This window comes from Plectropomus leopardus, chromosome 7 (assembly GCF_026936395.1).
Source record: "Plectropomus leopardus strain MGB_pleo_1.0 chromosome 7, ASM2693639v1, whole genome shotgun sequence".
Classification (NCBI taxonomy): Eukaryota; Metazoa; Chordata; class Actinopteri; order Perciformes; family Serranidae; genus Plectropomus; species Plectropomus leopardus.
In genome coordinates this window covers 30,333,852-30,346,316 of record NC_142182.1, presented here as the reverse complement: position 1 = coordinate 30,346,316, position 12,465 = coordinate 30,333,852, and the positions used below count along the sequence as shown (strand labels likewise).

Here is a 12,465-nt window from a genome sequence, read left to right as displayed (position 1 = left end):
ATGGGAGAAACAGCCTACGCCTGCTGCTCTCTCCTGCAGGATAAAAAAATAAAAATAAAATAAAATAAAAAAAGCTGGCCAACATCTCACACACCACTTTGAAATCTCTATCACAGTCAGTCCAGCTCCTGCCTTCCCCTATTTCTGCTCTCTCGGTCACCTTGGACCTTTTTTACCATATATTTGGATGCAGAAAATACAGTGAAGAAAGGGAAAAGCACTCAAATGCTCAGCATGTGCATACAAACATGTGTGCACTCACAAAAAGCAATATAAACACACACACATAGACACACACACACGCACACCTTCAGTCACAGACACAAACAGATGCTTGAGCATAGACACACATACTGAACACCACATATAAATGTAAGCACACCTAGTGAAGCCGTGGGAGTTCAAAGAAGGGACTATGTTTTCCAGGAGAGCTAGTGTACACTAAGTGAACCAGTAAATTCCCAGCAGCAGTGCTCCAGCAGGTCTACTGTACCAAGACACCTGAGACACAGGACCCACGCTGTTGGGATGTATGTCCAACACTAATGCACAAGTCTAGAGTCTGCTGTTGGTCTACCTGACATTAATAATGGATTATGTTGTATTCTGTTTGAATTCTTTGAAAGTGCAGTTGCTTTTCGCTTCTAAAGAGGCTTTATGCATGGAAAGAAGCTTTATGACTTGTGATGCATAATCACCCATTCCTCTGGACTCTGAGAGCACCCAAATGTTTAGCCACCTGTTAGCAGCTTCCGGGCATTGTGAGATTGGTGGGGGAGGACGTGCTGGGCAACGCGAGGGACAGAACAGAGGCTCAGTCTGAGAGCGAGGGTTGGGAAAGTCCTGTGCCAGCAAAGCATGGAGATTTACAGTGAGCCGACCCGTCCGATCTCGAGTCTGATCTAGCACTGTGCCGCAGAGAACACAAATCACCTCCCATACATAACCCTGCCCCTGACAACTCATTTCATCTTCTGCGCTAATGAATTCATCATCAGGAGGGATCTGCCTTTGCCGCAGCCCAGAGCAGAGAAAGAGTAATGGCTTAGATAAGTCATCATCATCATTATCAACATCATCACCACCACCATCACCCCCAGCACCACCTTGCCTCTTTTCAGCCCATAGTTCAGGAGCAACAGTTTGGGAGTATGCAATGTCCTTGACAGAGTTACAACAGGGGAACTTTGGCAGTGTCCAAGGTTATTACAAGGTTGGATGTCAGAGCAAATGTGTCACAGATGTTCATCCTAAGTGTGAGAATCAGCATGAGTGTGCGTATGTCAATGGAATTTGAATGTGTTGTGGTATGAGTGGATAAATCAGTGAGTGTGAGAGCACTTATGGAAGCAAGCGAGTGTATGTGTGTGTGTGTGTGTATGTGAGTATCAGTGTGTGTGCATGAAGGAGTCTAAGCGGCGCAGTCAGGGAGCTGTCAGCAGAGAGCCAGGGAGCAGGTTGATCACAGGGCTGCAGTGTGTTTGAAGTCTCCTAGGGACTGACAGCTTCTCTCCCCATGGGAACCCCTTCCCTCGCCCCTTCTCTCCTCCCTGCAACACCCTTTCTCTATATCATTCCTCTTTATCCACCATCTCCCCCTACACACTATCTCCATCTCCGTTTTTCTCCTTATTCCATTGATGGAAGAGGTATGCGGAAGCACACTTGTGCTCTCCTGGGACTGTTAGTGCTTCCAAAACAAGGCTTTGTTCAGCAGGAATCACACCTGTGAGGGTGTCTCTGTAAATACTGACATGATGAGATGCCATCTCTCATAGTCTGACATTCGGGCTGACATTCAATCTGGCTTGGTGGCAGGAGGACACAGACAGCCGACCTTCAGCCTTGAGATGGATGAGTGTGTGGGCATCAAGATTTGAATGCATAATTGTGCATAATGAGAAGGAAAGACCGTTTATGATTGTGCATTTCCATATGTTTCTATATCTGCATGTTAAATGTGTGCATGGCATGATTACACTTTTGTCTGCACACTCTCTCTGGCCCCTCCTCCACAGGTCAAGGTGCAGCAGGATTTCAGCTCTAATCGGGCTGTGTGTTAGCATGAGCCCATCCGTCATGGGGACAGAGTGTCGGCTGGATGTCCCTGTCACTAAGCTGTCCATTTTGTCAGACCGCCAGATCCATCATATTGAGATGGGGACTGATCCTTGCTAGTGGAAACCAACCACCCTGCAAATACATACAAATATGCAAATTAACGACAAAATAAACATCACCCTGCAAACGAGCCATCCATCAATGACCAGTTTCTCAGCAGCTCAGCATTGGCACGGCAACACCAATCAGCCACTCCGTCAGAGGGAGTGATGGAACGCCATCCTCTCATCTTCTCTCCCTCCTTCCCCCTCCTTATATCATGCACATACTGTCTCCTTTTCATTGGTCCGCCTTTGCCATTTTTCATGCATACTTTCTCCAATTTTCTCCTCTCAATCTCCACTCACACTCATTCCCGTAATCTCAAACACTTTGTCAGCCCCATGTTGGCATTCTCGCCTATCCATTTCCCTCTCCTGTCTATTTTCAAAGCTCTCCTCTCTTCAACAGCCTTTTCTTCATCATCGTAATTAGAATATATCTGGAGACATTTAGAATGAATACGTGTTCTGTCTTTGTGTTTGAATGGATAATGATGTGATGGGAAACATTGACATTAGGGGAGCAATACAAATCAGACCACATGTGACATTTCTTTCCACACAGGCTCTGGCCCAGAGGGTTCAATGCACCACCTCACCAATGCTGTGTGACACACAACAACAAACTTTTCTTATGTAAACCCCAACCAAGTAAATCTAAATTATGCTAGTGTACAAAAGTAATTGTTTTCATCATAAAATCTTTGTAAACGCCAGTTTGAAAGCTGTGTGAGTTCCTTTTAGAGAGCCAAGAGGCTGGAATGGAAAGAAAGAGCTCTTAATGGAATAAAAGTCAAAGGAGGGAAAAACATGAAGCAGAAGTTGGAATTCTCCAGCAGCTGAGTCAGTCCAGACTCATGTTGCCTTTCTGGCAGTATGTAAAGACATCCCCTCCGTGCATGTTAAACACACACATATACACATGTTGAGTCTAAAAGCTGTCAAAATATACTACTTGGTACAATGAGATGAATCACCTTACACACTGTAATTAATCAATCAATCCCACACTGACATGTTAAGTCTTTCCTGCAAGCCCCACACACCTTGAAACACAATAATTGTTGTGGCTGTTGGGGCTAAATATTTAGTCACCATTTCACTGAAATCACAATATGAACACTTGGACTATCCAACGTGCTGGAGGTGCAATATTTGTTAAAGGTACAAATATGTGTTGTATTATATTTATTTATTGAGGTGCTGCAGAGATTCTACGGACTTCAGAAAATCTTTGTTTGGTACAGATATTAACAAAAAAAAAAATCACGCCATGATTTTTTTTTAACAAAAATGAGAATAATGGTGCAAACTGATAATTCCCTCCAACAGCATGAATTTTATCACAATTGTGGTATCATTCAAAAGCCAGACTGGCTTATCTGGCCCCTAATTGGCACATTTATAAAAACCACAGTCACTTTACACTCCTGTAATCTGCTGCTCTCAAGAGGGCCTGGCTCCCAAACAAAACATTGTTTTTAGCTCCAGTTTGTCTGATTCTGCACTAGCCATAGCAAAGCAATTACAGCATCATAAAGGTTTGTGGTTAGCCACCCGGCGGCAAGTGGGGGATCCCCTGTCTTTAGGCAGCAGAGGAATGGGCTTTGGGCAACCAAAGCCGCAGTTGGGCCCAGAAGCTTAAAGTATGGTGTTCCTCAGACTACCCTGATGGCCACCCCAATTGCTCCATCACACTTTAGCTAATTCGACAATGAGTGGGTGTTCTGACGATGCAGTAAAAAGTCAGTCCATCAAAGCTTCACATTTTTATTACTAATGTAGTGTAAAGTGCATTGTTATTTAGAGGGAGTGGAAGCCAATAAAATGCTCACTTTTCTGTCTCCACGTTGTGGTGTCTGTGTGTGTGTGTGTGTGTGTGTGTGTGTGTGTGTGTGAAGATATCTATATTGGTGCATAAGACGGAACAAAAACAGAAAAACACAAAAGACAAAGAAAGAGGAGGAGCAGCAGATAGACCGTGTGTATTTGCATGCAGTGTGGTCATGCATCGGCTTTATGAGATTTCTGTAAACAGCAGTGAAGAGTGACACAGAAGGCCCGGGGGAATTCTCCCTTTGGAGGCCGGCTTGCAGCCGTCCTGTCTGCTCACTGCAACAGCTCTGACCACACCAACCACAAGACATCCCCACACAGAGTGTACAAACACTACCCTCCCTGTCTCGACAGCACCCTGCTTTTATCTATTTATTCCATCTTCATTTCTCTCTGTCTCAAAACATTCATACTCAATATACGTCCATCTTTCTCTCCACTGGCATCAAAACGGCAAAAATAAAAAGATTTATTAACTTAAATTTCTTCCCCCTCTTCTTGCTAAGCATTATCTTGTGATTTCAAACCTCAAAAACATTCAGCAGTCTTGCTTTACCACTGATCTTCTTCCTGTGTGTGCGATCCTGCGGTGGCAGTGCACTGAGGTCTCATTCTTCCCGTGCTGGAGTTCATGTTAGTTCCCGCACTGATACATCTGCCAGCCACATGTTACCCCAGCCAGCCGCTGCTCTAGCAGCTGTACACAGCTGGAGTCTGTGTATGCGCTTTTGAGTGAGAGTGGATGGGTATTTCTTTATTATATGTGTGTATGCATGTTTCTTTGTCTCCTACATGCCTCCCATTGAAGGGGATTAGAGCCACACCTTATCTTAGACCTTCTACACTAAACATTGGGCTTGTAAAACTCCCTCATGGAGTTGCCTGACCCTCATGTCCTCACAGATCCTTTTATATTTGTCACAACAACAATGGACATCAAGCGGTGTCTCATTCCATTATTGTTCCACTGAATTATCTTCAAAGCATTTTGCTCAAACACTGGCTCTCTTATGCACAGCGATGTCACGCGGTTTCCATGAGCTCATTGATGAAGCTCTCTCTCTCTCTCTAAGGGAGTATCCCTCTTCAGCCCTCCCAGGGCTGAGGAGCATTTTCTCCCCAGATGTGACACCCTGCCAGGCTGTGTGTGGGACGCAGGGTATGGAGGGTGTCTCATTAAAAAAAAAACATCTACATAACAATTGCGCAGACAGATGAATTAAAGGAGAAGTAAGACTGTAATTTAGACAGCAGTCGCAGTAATGCATCACCCCTGTATTTTGCCCTCATGACAGAATTGATTGTGTTTATCTCCATGAAGTCCTGAAGCTCACACTGGGAGAGGATGCAGGAGAATCAGAGCAGAGAGACACAGTGCAGAGAGCTCTTCAGCTGAGGACAGACTGAGTGACTGGCGCTGTGAAACCTGGATGGCATCGCTGCTTAGCAGATTACACGCACTGTAACGGAAGGCTTTGCAGACTTATTTAAACACACACCATGCAGAAACTCACAGTTCCACAAGCTGCTGCCTATCAGTCTGTGCAGCCCCTCTCTTAAAACTTTTCAAATTAATGAGAGTGAAGCAAAGGTGACGCAATCCTCGCTTGGATGCCTCCCCAGTAAACAGGGCTGCCAAGAGTGAAGAGCTGCCCTGGCCGGGGTGAAGTCAGCGTCTGAAGAACAGTGGAGTTAGTCAGGATAAGTGAGCCCGCTGGGCAGCAGTTCTGGGCCAGTAGCCCTGTTCTCTGAGGAGTTCTTTATGGCTGATCTATCTCCCTGAGAGAGCCCCCACCCCTGCACACAGGGGCTCCATCCGCACACACATCATCTAAGTCTTAAATTCCTCATTGTACTGTACTTGTCAGTACAACACATAGTACAATATTTACAGTTTTAGGACTAAATGTATCTTTAGATATAACATAGCTATACACATACAGATGCAAAGATGCAAAGAAAAAATACAGATTAATTAAAGAAAAGTGTAATTTGACAACTAGAATACTAATAGGTCGTGAGTTAACTGTTTCTCTCGCAAACCAAAAAATAATAATAAAAAATAACCAAATTTCGTATTTTTTTCAAAAACCACAATCCGTGGATAGATTCTTACTAGAGTATTAAACCAAATGTAATGCGACTGGACAACTGTTGCTTTTCTGCAGCTCAACATCTGACCAGCTGACCTGATGATTATTAATATTCTCTTCTTTCTTATTTGAAGTTTGGTTTTGTCTCCCAGAGGCCTCACATACTTTTTTCTGCTTTGTTCACCAGTGTCCTTCTCTCATCTCATATTCAGCTTTCTGTTTTTCTTCTCTCAAGTGTCAATGAAAATGCATCTGGCCGAACCCATGGTCACATCATCCCCTCTCCTCATCCATCACGGCCTGTCACAACAGGAGCAGGGAAGTGGTCTTATGCTCATTCTGGGAACGGATGTGGATCACTGAGCCGGGTCGTGCTCACTGTGGTACGCTAAAGCTCCAGCATTAAGATACTATTGAGAGAAGCTGAGAGTTTGTTTGTGCTAAAAGGCAAAGCTAAGTTGAGCGTTAAATGAGGAGCTTGTATTGGCACGAAGAGCATGGGTGAGGAAGCCACTTTAAACAAACTACAATGGTATCTTATTGAAGACTTACCAAAGCCAAAGGCCGCTGGAGCCGGGATGGGAGCTGACTGGACTGGTGTGGAAGTGTAGAGGCCAGTCACAAGTAGACCATCAAAGGACACGCTGGTAGAGATGGTCACTGCAGAGACAGAAAAAATGTTTAAACATTGGTGTCACTCTGAAGCTGAATTTTATTGCAGTTCCACATCCAGTTGGTTATGTCTCAAACAATGTTGGGAAGGTTACTTTTGAAATATTATTGGTTATGGGTTAGCAGTTACCCTGTTTAAATGTAAGTAATGTAACTATTGTAATTACTTTATTAAAGTAATGTAACTTATTGCACACCTTTTGAATATTTTCCTCACAAATGTATTGCACTGGGCAATAAAGCTGAAAATCCTAAAAACATAAATTATGTTGTTGTTGTTGACAACAGCTTTTTCACCGCTTTTAAACAAGCTTTGGACTGTACAGTTATGTTAGAGCCCTTATTTCCAGCACAGGCATTCTGGTCCAACAACATGGCCATGTCAAAGACAGGTTGCTTAGAGAAAAGCACATTGATTTGGTTGGAAGAGAAGAGACTGTGCGAATTTAAATAAGAGAACCAATCAAAAACAACGTTCAAATTTGAGTACATACTTTGCTGAGCCGTGTTGTTTGGAAATATGACCAAAAAAATAAATAAATAAGCTTTTTTTCTGAACCAAAAAGTATTTTCAGATTTAACACCTTTGTAATCACCAATATTTTGATTAGTAACTGTAATTTCTGCAACAGATTTAAATTACATTTACTTTGTAATTTAATTAAATTCATGCAGTTGCATTTCAGTAGTCACTCCCATCTACTGGTCAGAGAGCAGGGAAGCAAAAACATAAATTGTTTCACCAGTGAAATAACACTGAAACACCATAATTAAATATAATCCATTATCCTCACATGTTTTAGTAACCCTTTATTGGTAACTCAAGTGAGGACTGGAAGATAAAGTGTAATTTACTGCTGATAAGGTGTCAACGATCGCAAGTACTTTGTTATGTTCACACTTCGTTTGCAAGCAACACAGATAATTAGATGGTGTGATGATCATGCGTGTGGACAGGAAGTCTGGAAGTGTATACACACTACAGCTCCCTAACATCCTGCTGCTAATGAGCACAGAGCTCAGGTGTTCGCAAATGGAAATGTAAAGTGACCATTAAGTAGGAGGCCAATCAGCGCGAACGCCCTGAAGGTGGAGTGGTGAGCATACAGATGTGCAAGCAGGTGTTACATAAATCAAAAGCAACAATGTACACACACACACACACACACACACACACACACACACACACACACACTTGCTCAATGGAGGATTGAATCACTTTTTAGGTAGCATAACAAAAAAACAATTAGATCACCTCACCGTCTGTCTCACAGCCAACGGCTCAAGAATGTAATCTAACCCATCCCGAACAAATCACAGTGGTTTAATCAAAGCCTGTCCCTATTGACAACCATATTAGCAGAGAGTGATGAGCTAATTGGCTGTAACCCTGATAGCCTTGCTAAGCCTTCATTCATCACAGGTCACCACCAACAGCAGCAGAGCAGTAAACTGCCAGAGGTCTATTACCCAGCTGTACAGATCCACAGCTTAGTGTATCCAGCAGCAAGTTAACTATTGATCTACCCAGTAAACAAAGGCCCTGAGTGACAGGACCACAGAGCCTGCTACATCATTGGAGGAAAAGAGCTCAGCCACTGGACTGCTTCCAGCCAGACAGATCAGTGCTCAGGGGAACAGTGTGCGGCTCAAAGGAGAACACACAAAAATACACTTTTACACTTTGAGGAAAACAATCCTTTGCATTGGAGAAAGATGAAGGTATCGTTATTTCCTGACCCTGGAATCCCCCTGCTTTTGGGGGAAAGGTGAATGGGAAAAGGAGGAGACACCCACGGCACTACTGCTGTGTTTTTTGTAAGAATAGCAAAATGTTGGTTTGGTCTCGGCGCGTTCATTCTTCTGGGCTCGGTGTGTTTTAATGTGGGAATCTGGGCAGAGCAGACTCCTGTGTGGCCCAGTCTCCCTGCCTGTCTGTCTGGGTGACTCCATTCACACGTCCTTACACAAGGCGCCCAGCATTTGTGTGTGTGTGTCTGAATGTGTGTGTTCTGCATGTTTCTGTGTATACTGACTGTGCTTCACCCTTTCTTAAGAGCCCAGTTCAGCCCATCTCTCCTCCATATCACAGCCTCAATAATTCATCCCACGACTCTTGTTATTATATCCAGGCATTTCCTCCTCTCTTCTGCTGTCGTGGTTTTTGCCATTTAGAGTTGTATACTGTGGTGGAGCAGAGAGCATGTTAAAAAAATAACATTACTGCTGTAGCTGGATTTCTGTGCATAGTTGTTAATGCTGATCTGTCTACATTTTAAAAAAGCACACTTAAGTATTCAGATCCAGGTCTTTAGTTAATACATGCTTCAATAAAACTACAAAGTCTTTGTTTTTTTTGTTTCGATCATTAATTAAAACCTTGCACACTTCCAAAACACAAAATTAAACAAGGTAACAGGAAGTGCTCAACAGCTGCATTGTAAAGAGAAACTTTTCTCTGTTTCAACCAGCTCTGTGTCATCGTAGTGTGTGCAGTGTGTAGATTGTGTGCAGATTAATGGTGTTTGACGTCCCTGCTGTGATGCTAGCATCCAGAGCTCCACACTCATTTGCCGCTAGGTGATGCAAAATGAGTCATCACTGGAGCGAAGGAACACAAAATGCATCAACTGGTGGAGTTGTGTTGGCAAACGGCGGGGCTCTCTGGACACTGGCAGTAGATGGGAAAGCCAGACATGATTCATCTGCACACTGTGTAATGACATAGAGCTGGTTGAAAATTGGCAAAGGTTTCCTTCAGTTTTATGTAAAGTTTAAGTTACTTCTAAATATCAACAACCAGAATCAGTGTGGACATTATATGTTTCAGACTGCCTATATGTATTATTTGTATGTTATTATGGAGTGGGTATGTTGAAACTACATTTAAAAAGTGTTGAGGTTAATGTGTGGTTATGTTTAGGCAAATAGGTAAGGTTTATTATGATTACTAATACTGTGTGGACCCCAGGAAGAAAAAGTCTTCCTAGGGTCCACACAAAACATTAGAGATATGACAACAGATTAGACATTTGCAAACAAAACAAAGAGTATGACTTAAAATGCAACTGGAATTATTAATTGGGATCAAAAGACCCATTTTCAGTGGTGTTGGTGAATATAAAATATTCTACAATTGAAATAATAATAAAAATTAAAATAAAATCTCAGTTATTTGCAAATATTTCTCTTTTGTATGAACGGCTCTGTTAACACTGTGAGAGCAACAAGAACTTTCCCAGTATTCCATTTTTCTGTCAGCTGTGAGCACTGCCAAATTCGATTTGCATGTGCAGCATGTACAAGAAGCTGTATTGTGAGAAAGACAGATATTTTGCTTGGCAACAGACATATTCAATCCATGTTGCTCAGCACACCTCTAACACTGCGATACCAACAGAATGCAGGGGAAAGGCCTTCCCATTCAACCAAGCAATAATCATGTTCATACATGTGCTCTTCTTTATGCTATTTTAGCTTCCCAGAATACATTACCTATTCAACAAATCCAATCCAGAGTGTGGTGAGACAGGTTATCAGTGTTTACATGATGTTGTATTGATCCAAGGCCATGGCATGATGCTGTATTTAATGGAGTAATGGACTGGGTTTAATGCACTAACTTGGACCAGGCTTCACCAGCCTCCATATACACAATATGCTCATTTCTGCATTTACACTGACCCGTATCATCAAGGTTACACACACTCCATCACTCTCCACATACACTTGCATATGAGCTACACACACACACACACACACACACACACACACACAAAGATTTTTTTTTGCCTTCACCATGCTATTTCCCTCTTTATCCACTGCTTACACCTTTCTCCCAGCCTCTCTCCCTCAGTCTCGCTCCCATTTGAGGAATCATGGTAAAAAAAAAAAATGCTCTCTCCTGCACTTTCCCCATCTACTCCCTTCTCATGCATTTTCTGCTTCCTTGCAGCAGTGTGCCTGCACTCTGTTTGATGTGGAAGTTGGGGGGGGAAAGAGCGGAGGAGAGGCAAAGCTAGGGGCACAAGGTTACAATCGAAAAACAAGAACAGGGGAGAAGAGGGATGGAGAGATAGGTAGTAGTGGAGTGGCCCATGGAGAGCAGCGCTACCTGATCAATACAAATGCAAGATCTAAATTATTTAGACAGGCCTCTAACATCCCTCTCTCACTCGCCTGTGGAACGCAACAGACAGATGAGCCAATCAGATGAGATAAGATGAGATCAGATCCAATCACCTGTGGGGGTACTTTACACACACACACACACACACACACGCACACAGATCTAAAGAAGGAGGCTGGAGGCCTTTGATGGTAGCCTTTAAAATTCTTGTCCATACTTCATTTCTGAGTACTGTTCACTTGGCCGAGGGGGATGAGAAGCCAAGAGGAGGGAGTGGAGGGGGGTTGAACTTTACTACCAACACTCTCATCCAACACATTAGCAGGTTGCGGGTGTGTGTGTGTGTGTGTGTGTGTGAGAGCATGTCTACACATACTGTGTGTGCACTTGTGCATGATCTGTTCATGTGTAAACACACCAGGTGTTAGGATAGCACAGGTCATCCAAACATCTGGACTGAATTTTAGACTTTTCCTACCAGAAGATCCAAAGAAGGGCTTTACGATGAAACATGATTTTTAGATAAAGGCACACATAAAGCTGCATCACAAGCCATTTCAAATGACAGGAGGCTTTGAATAACAATAAAACGCACTAGAGATATTTGGAAAAGATGCAGAATCCCTGGTGAGCAAATGCACACAAATACATACTTAAATTCTGTGGAAATATATTATATTATGTTATATGTATCAGTTTGGATTTCAAGGTAAGTACTGGGGGATGGGCTGAGTGGTGACAGAGTAACATGTGGAGGTTGCAGCTGTTCATGTTATGTGAAGGAGTCAGGGGTCTTTCTAGTAGTCAGGTGCACCTCAGCTCCTGACCTGCAGGCACCCTTTGCTCTGGATCACTCCCTCCCACTTCAACTCCACATCAGGACCTCAACATGCTCTTGGACAAGTCTGTTGTCTGTAGCTCCAAGAGCACGTAACTTAGGTCTTGCAAAAATGCTCATTACACTCTATGCATAGCACTCACACCCACATGCACACGCTCACACTTTATACTTGAACACACCACAGAGCACATCCCTTGGCCCTAAGCCGGCATGTAATATTGATGAAGCGATGTGGTATGCCTCATTACCGACACACACAACCGTGCTCCTACTCAACTATTGATGGGCCTGGGGCTTTCTTCACTTCTCTGGATCCACCAGGAGTAATGTTAAGGCACAAAGTACCAGCACACCACACCGCACAACGCAACAAAACACACACGCTTTGCTGACAAGTCTCTCAGAGCTCAAGCAGATATATACATACACACACACACACACACACACACAGAATACACACAGAAACAACTAATCAGTAATGGGAAATTAATCTTCTGTGACAATCTATTGAGCAAAATAAGATCACAAATAATTGCCAGTAAATTAGAAAGCCTATTTTCCATCTAGGTTTATCCATGCACAGAACAGTATGCTACTTTGTGTGTCCCCCCCAACGCTTGGTTTGAATTTGTTTGATTAATATTTCAGCTAGAATTTCCAAACTTCCTCTGACCACCTGGTAATCAAGACCGACAAGATTGCATTAGTTCCTGGTCTGACCTGAGAGCATCT

General features: G+C 43.1%; 1 protein-coding gene across 4 annotated transcripts in view; it reads right to left on the bottom strand.

The window, feature by feature from the left end:
* The window catches only part of reln (reelin), a 115,067-nt gene that overhangs the window by 83,203 nt on the left and 19,399 nt on the right, over positions 1–12,465 (bottom strand). For all 4 annotated transcript variants that reach the window (XM_088080436.1, XM_088080437.1, XM_088080438.1 and 1 more), the window contains exon 2: positions 6,644–6,751. In XM_088080436.1, coding sequence (XP_087936562.1) covers positions 6,644–6,751 — 108 coding nt within the window. The remainder of the gene's footprint in view (positions 1–6,643; positions 6,752–12,465) is intronic.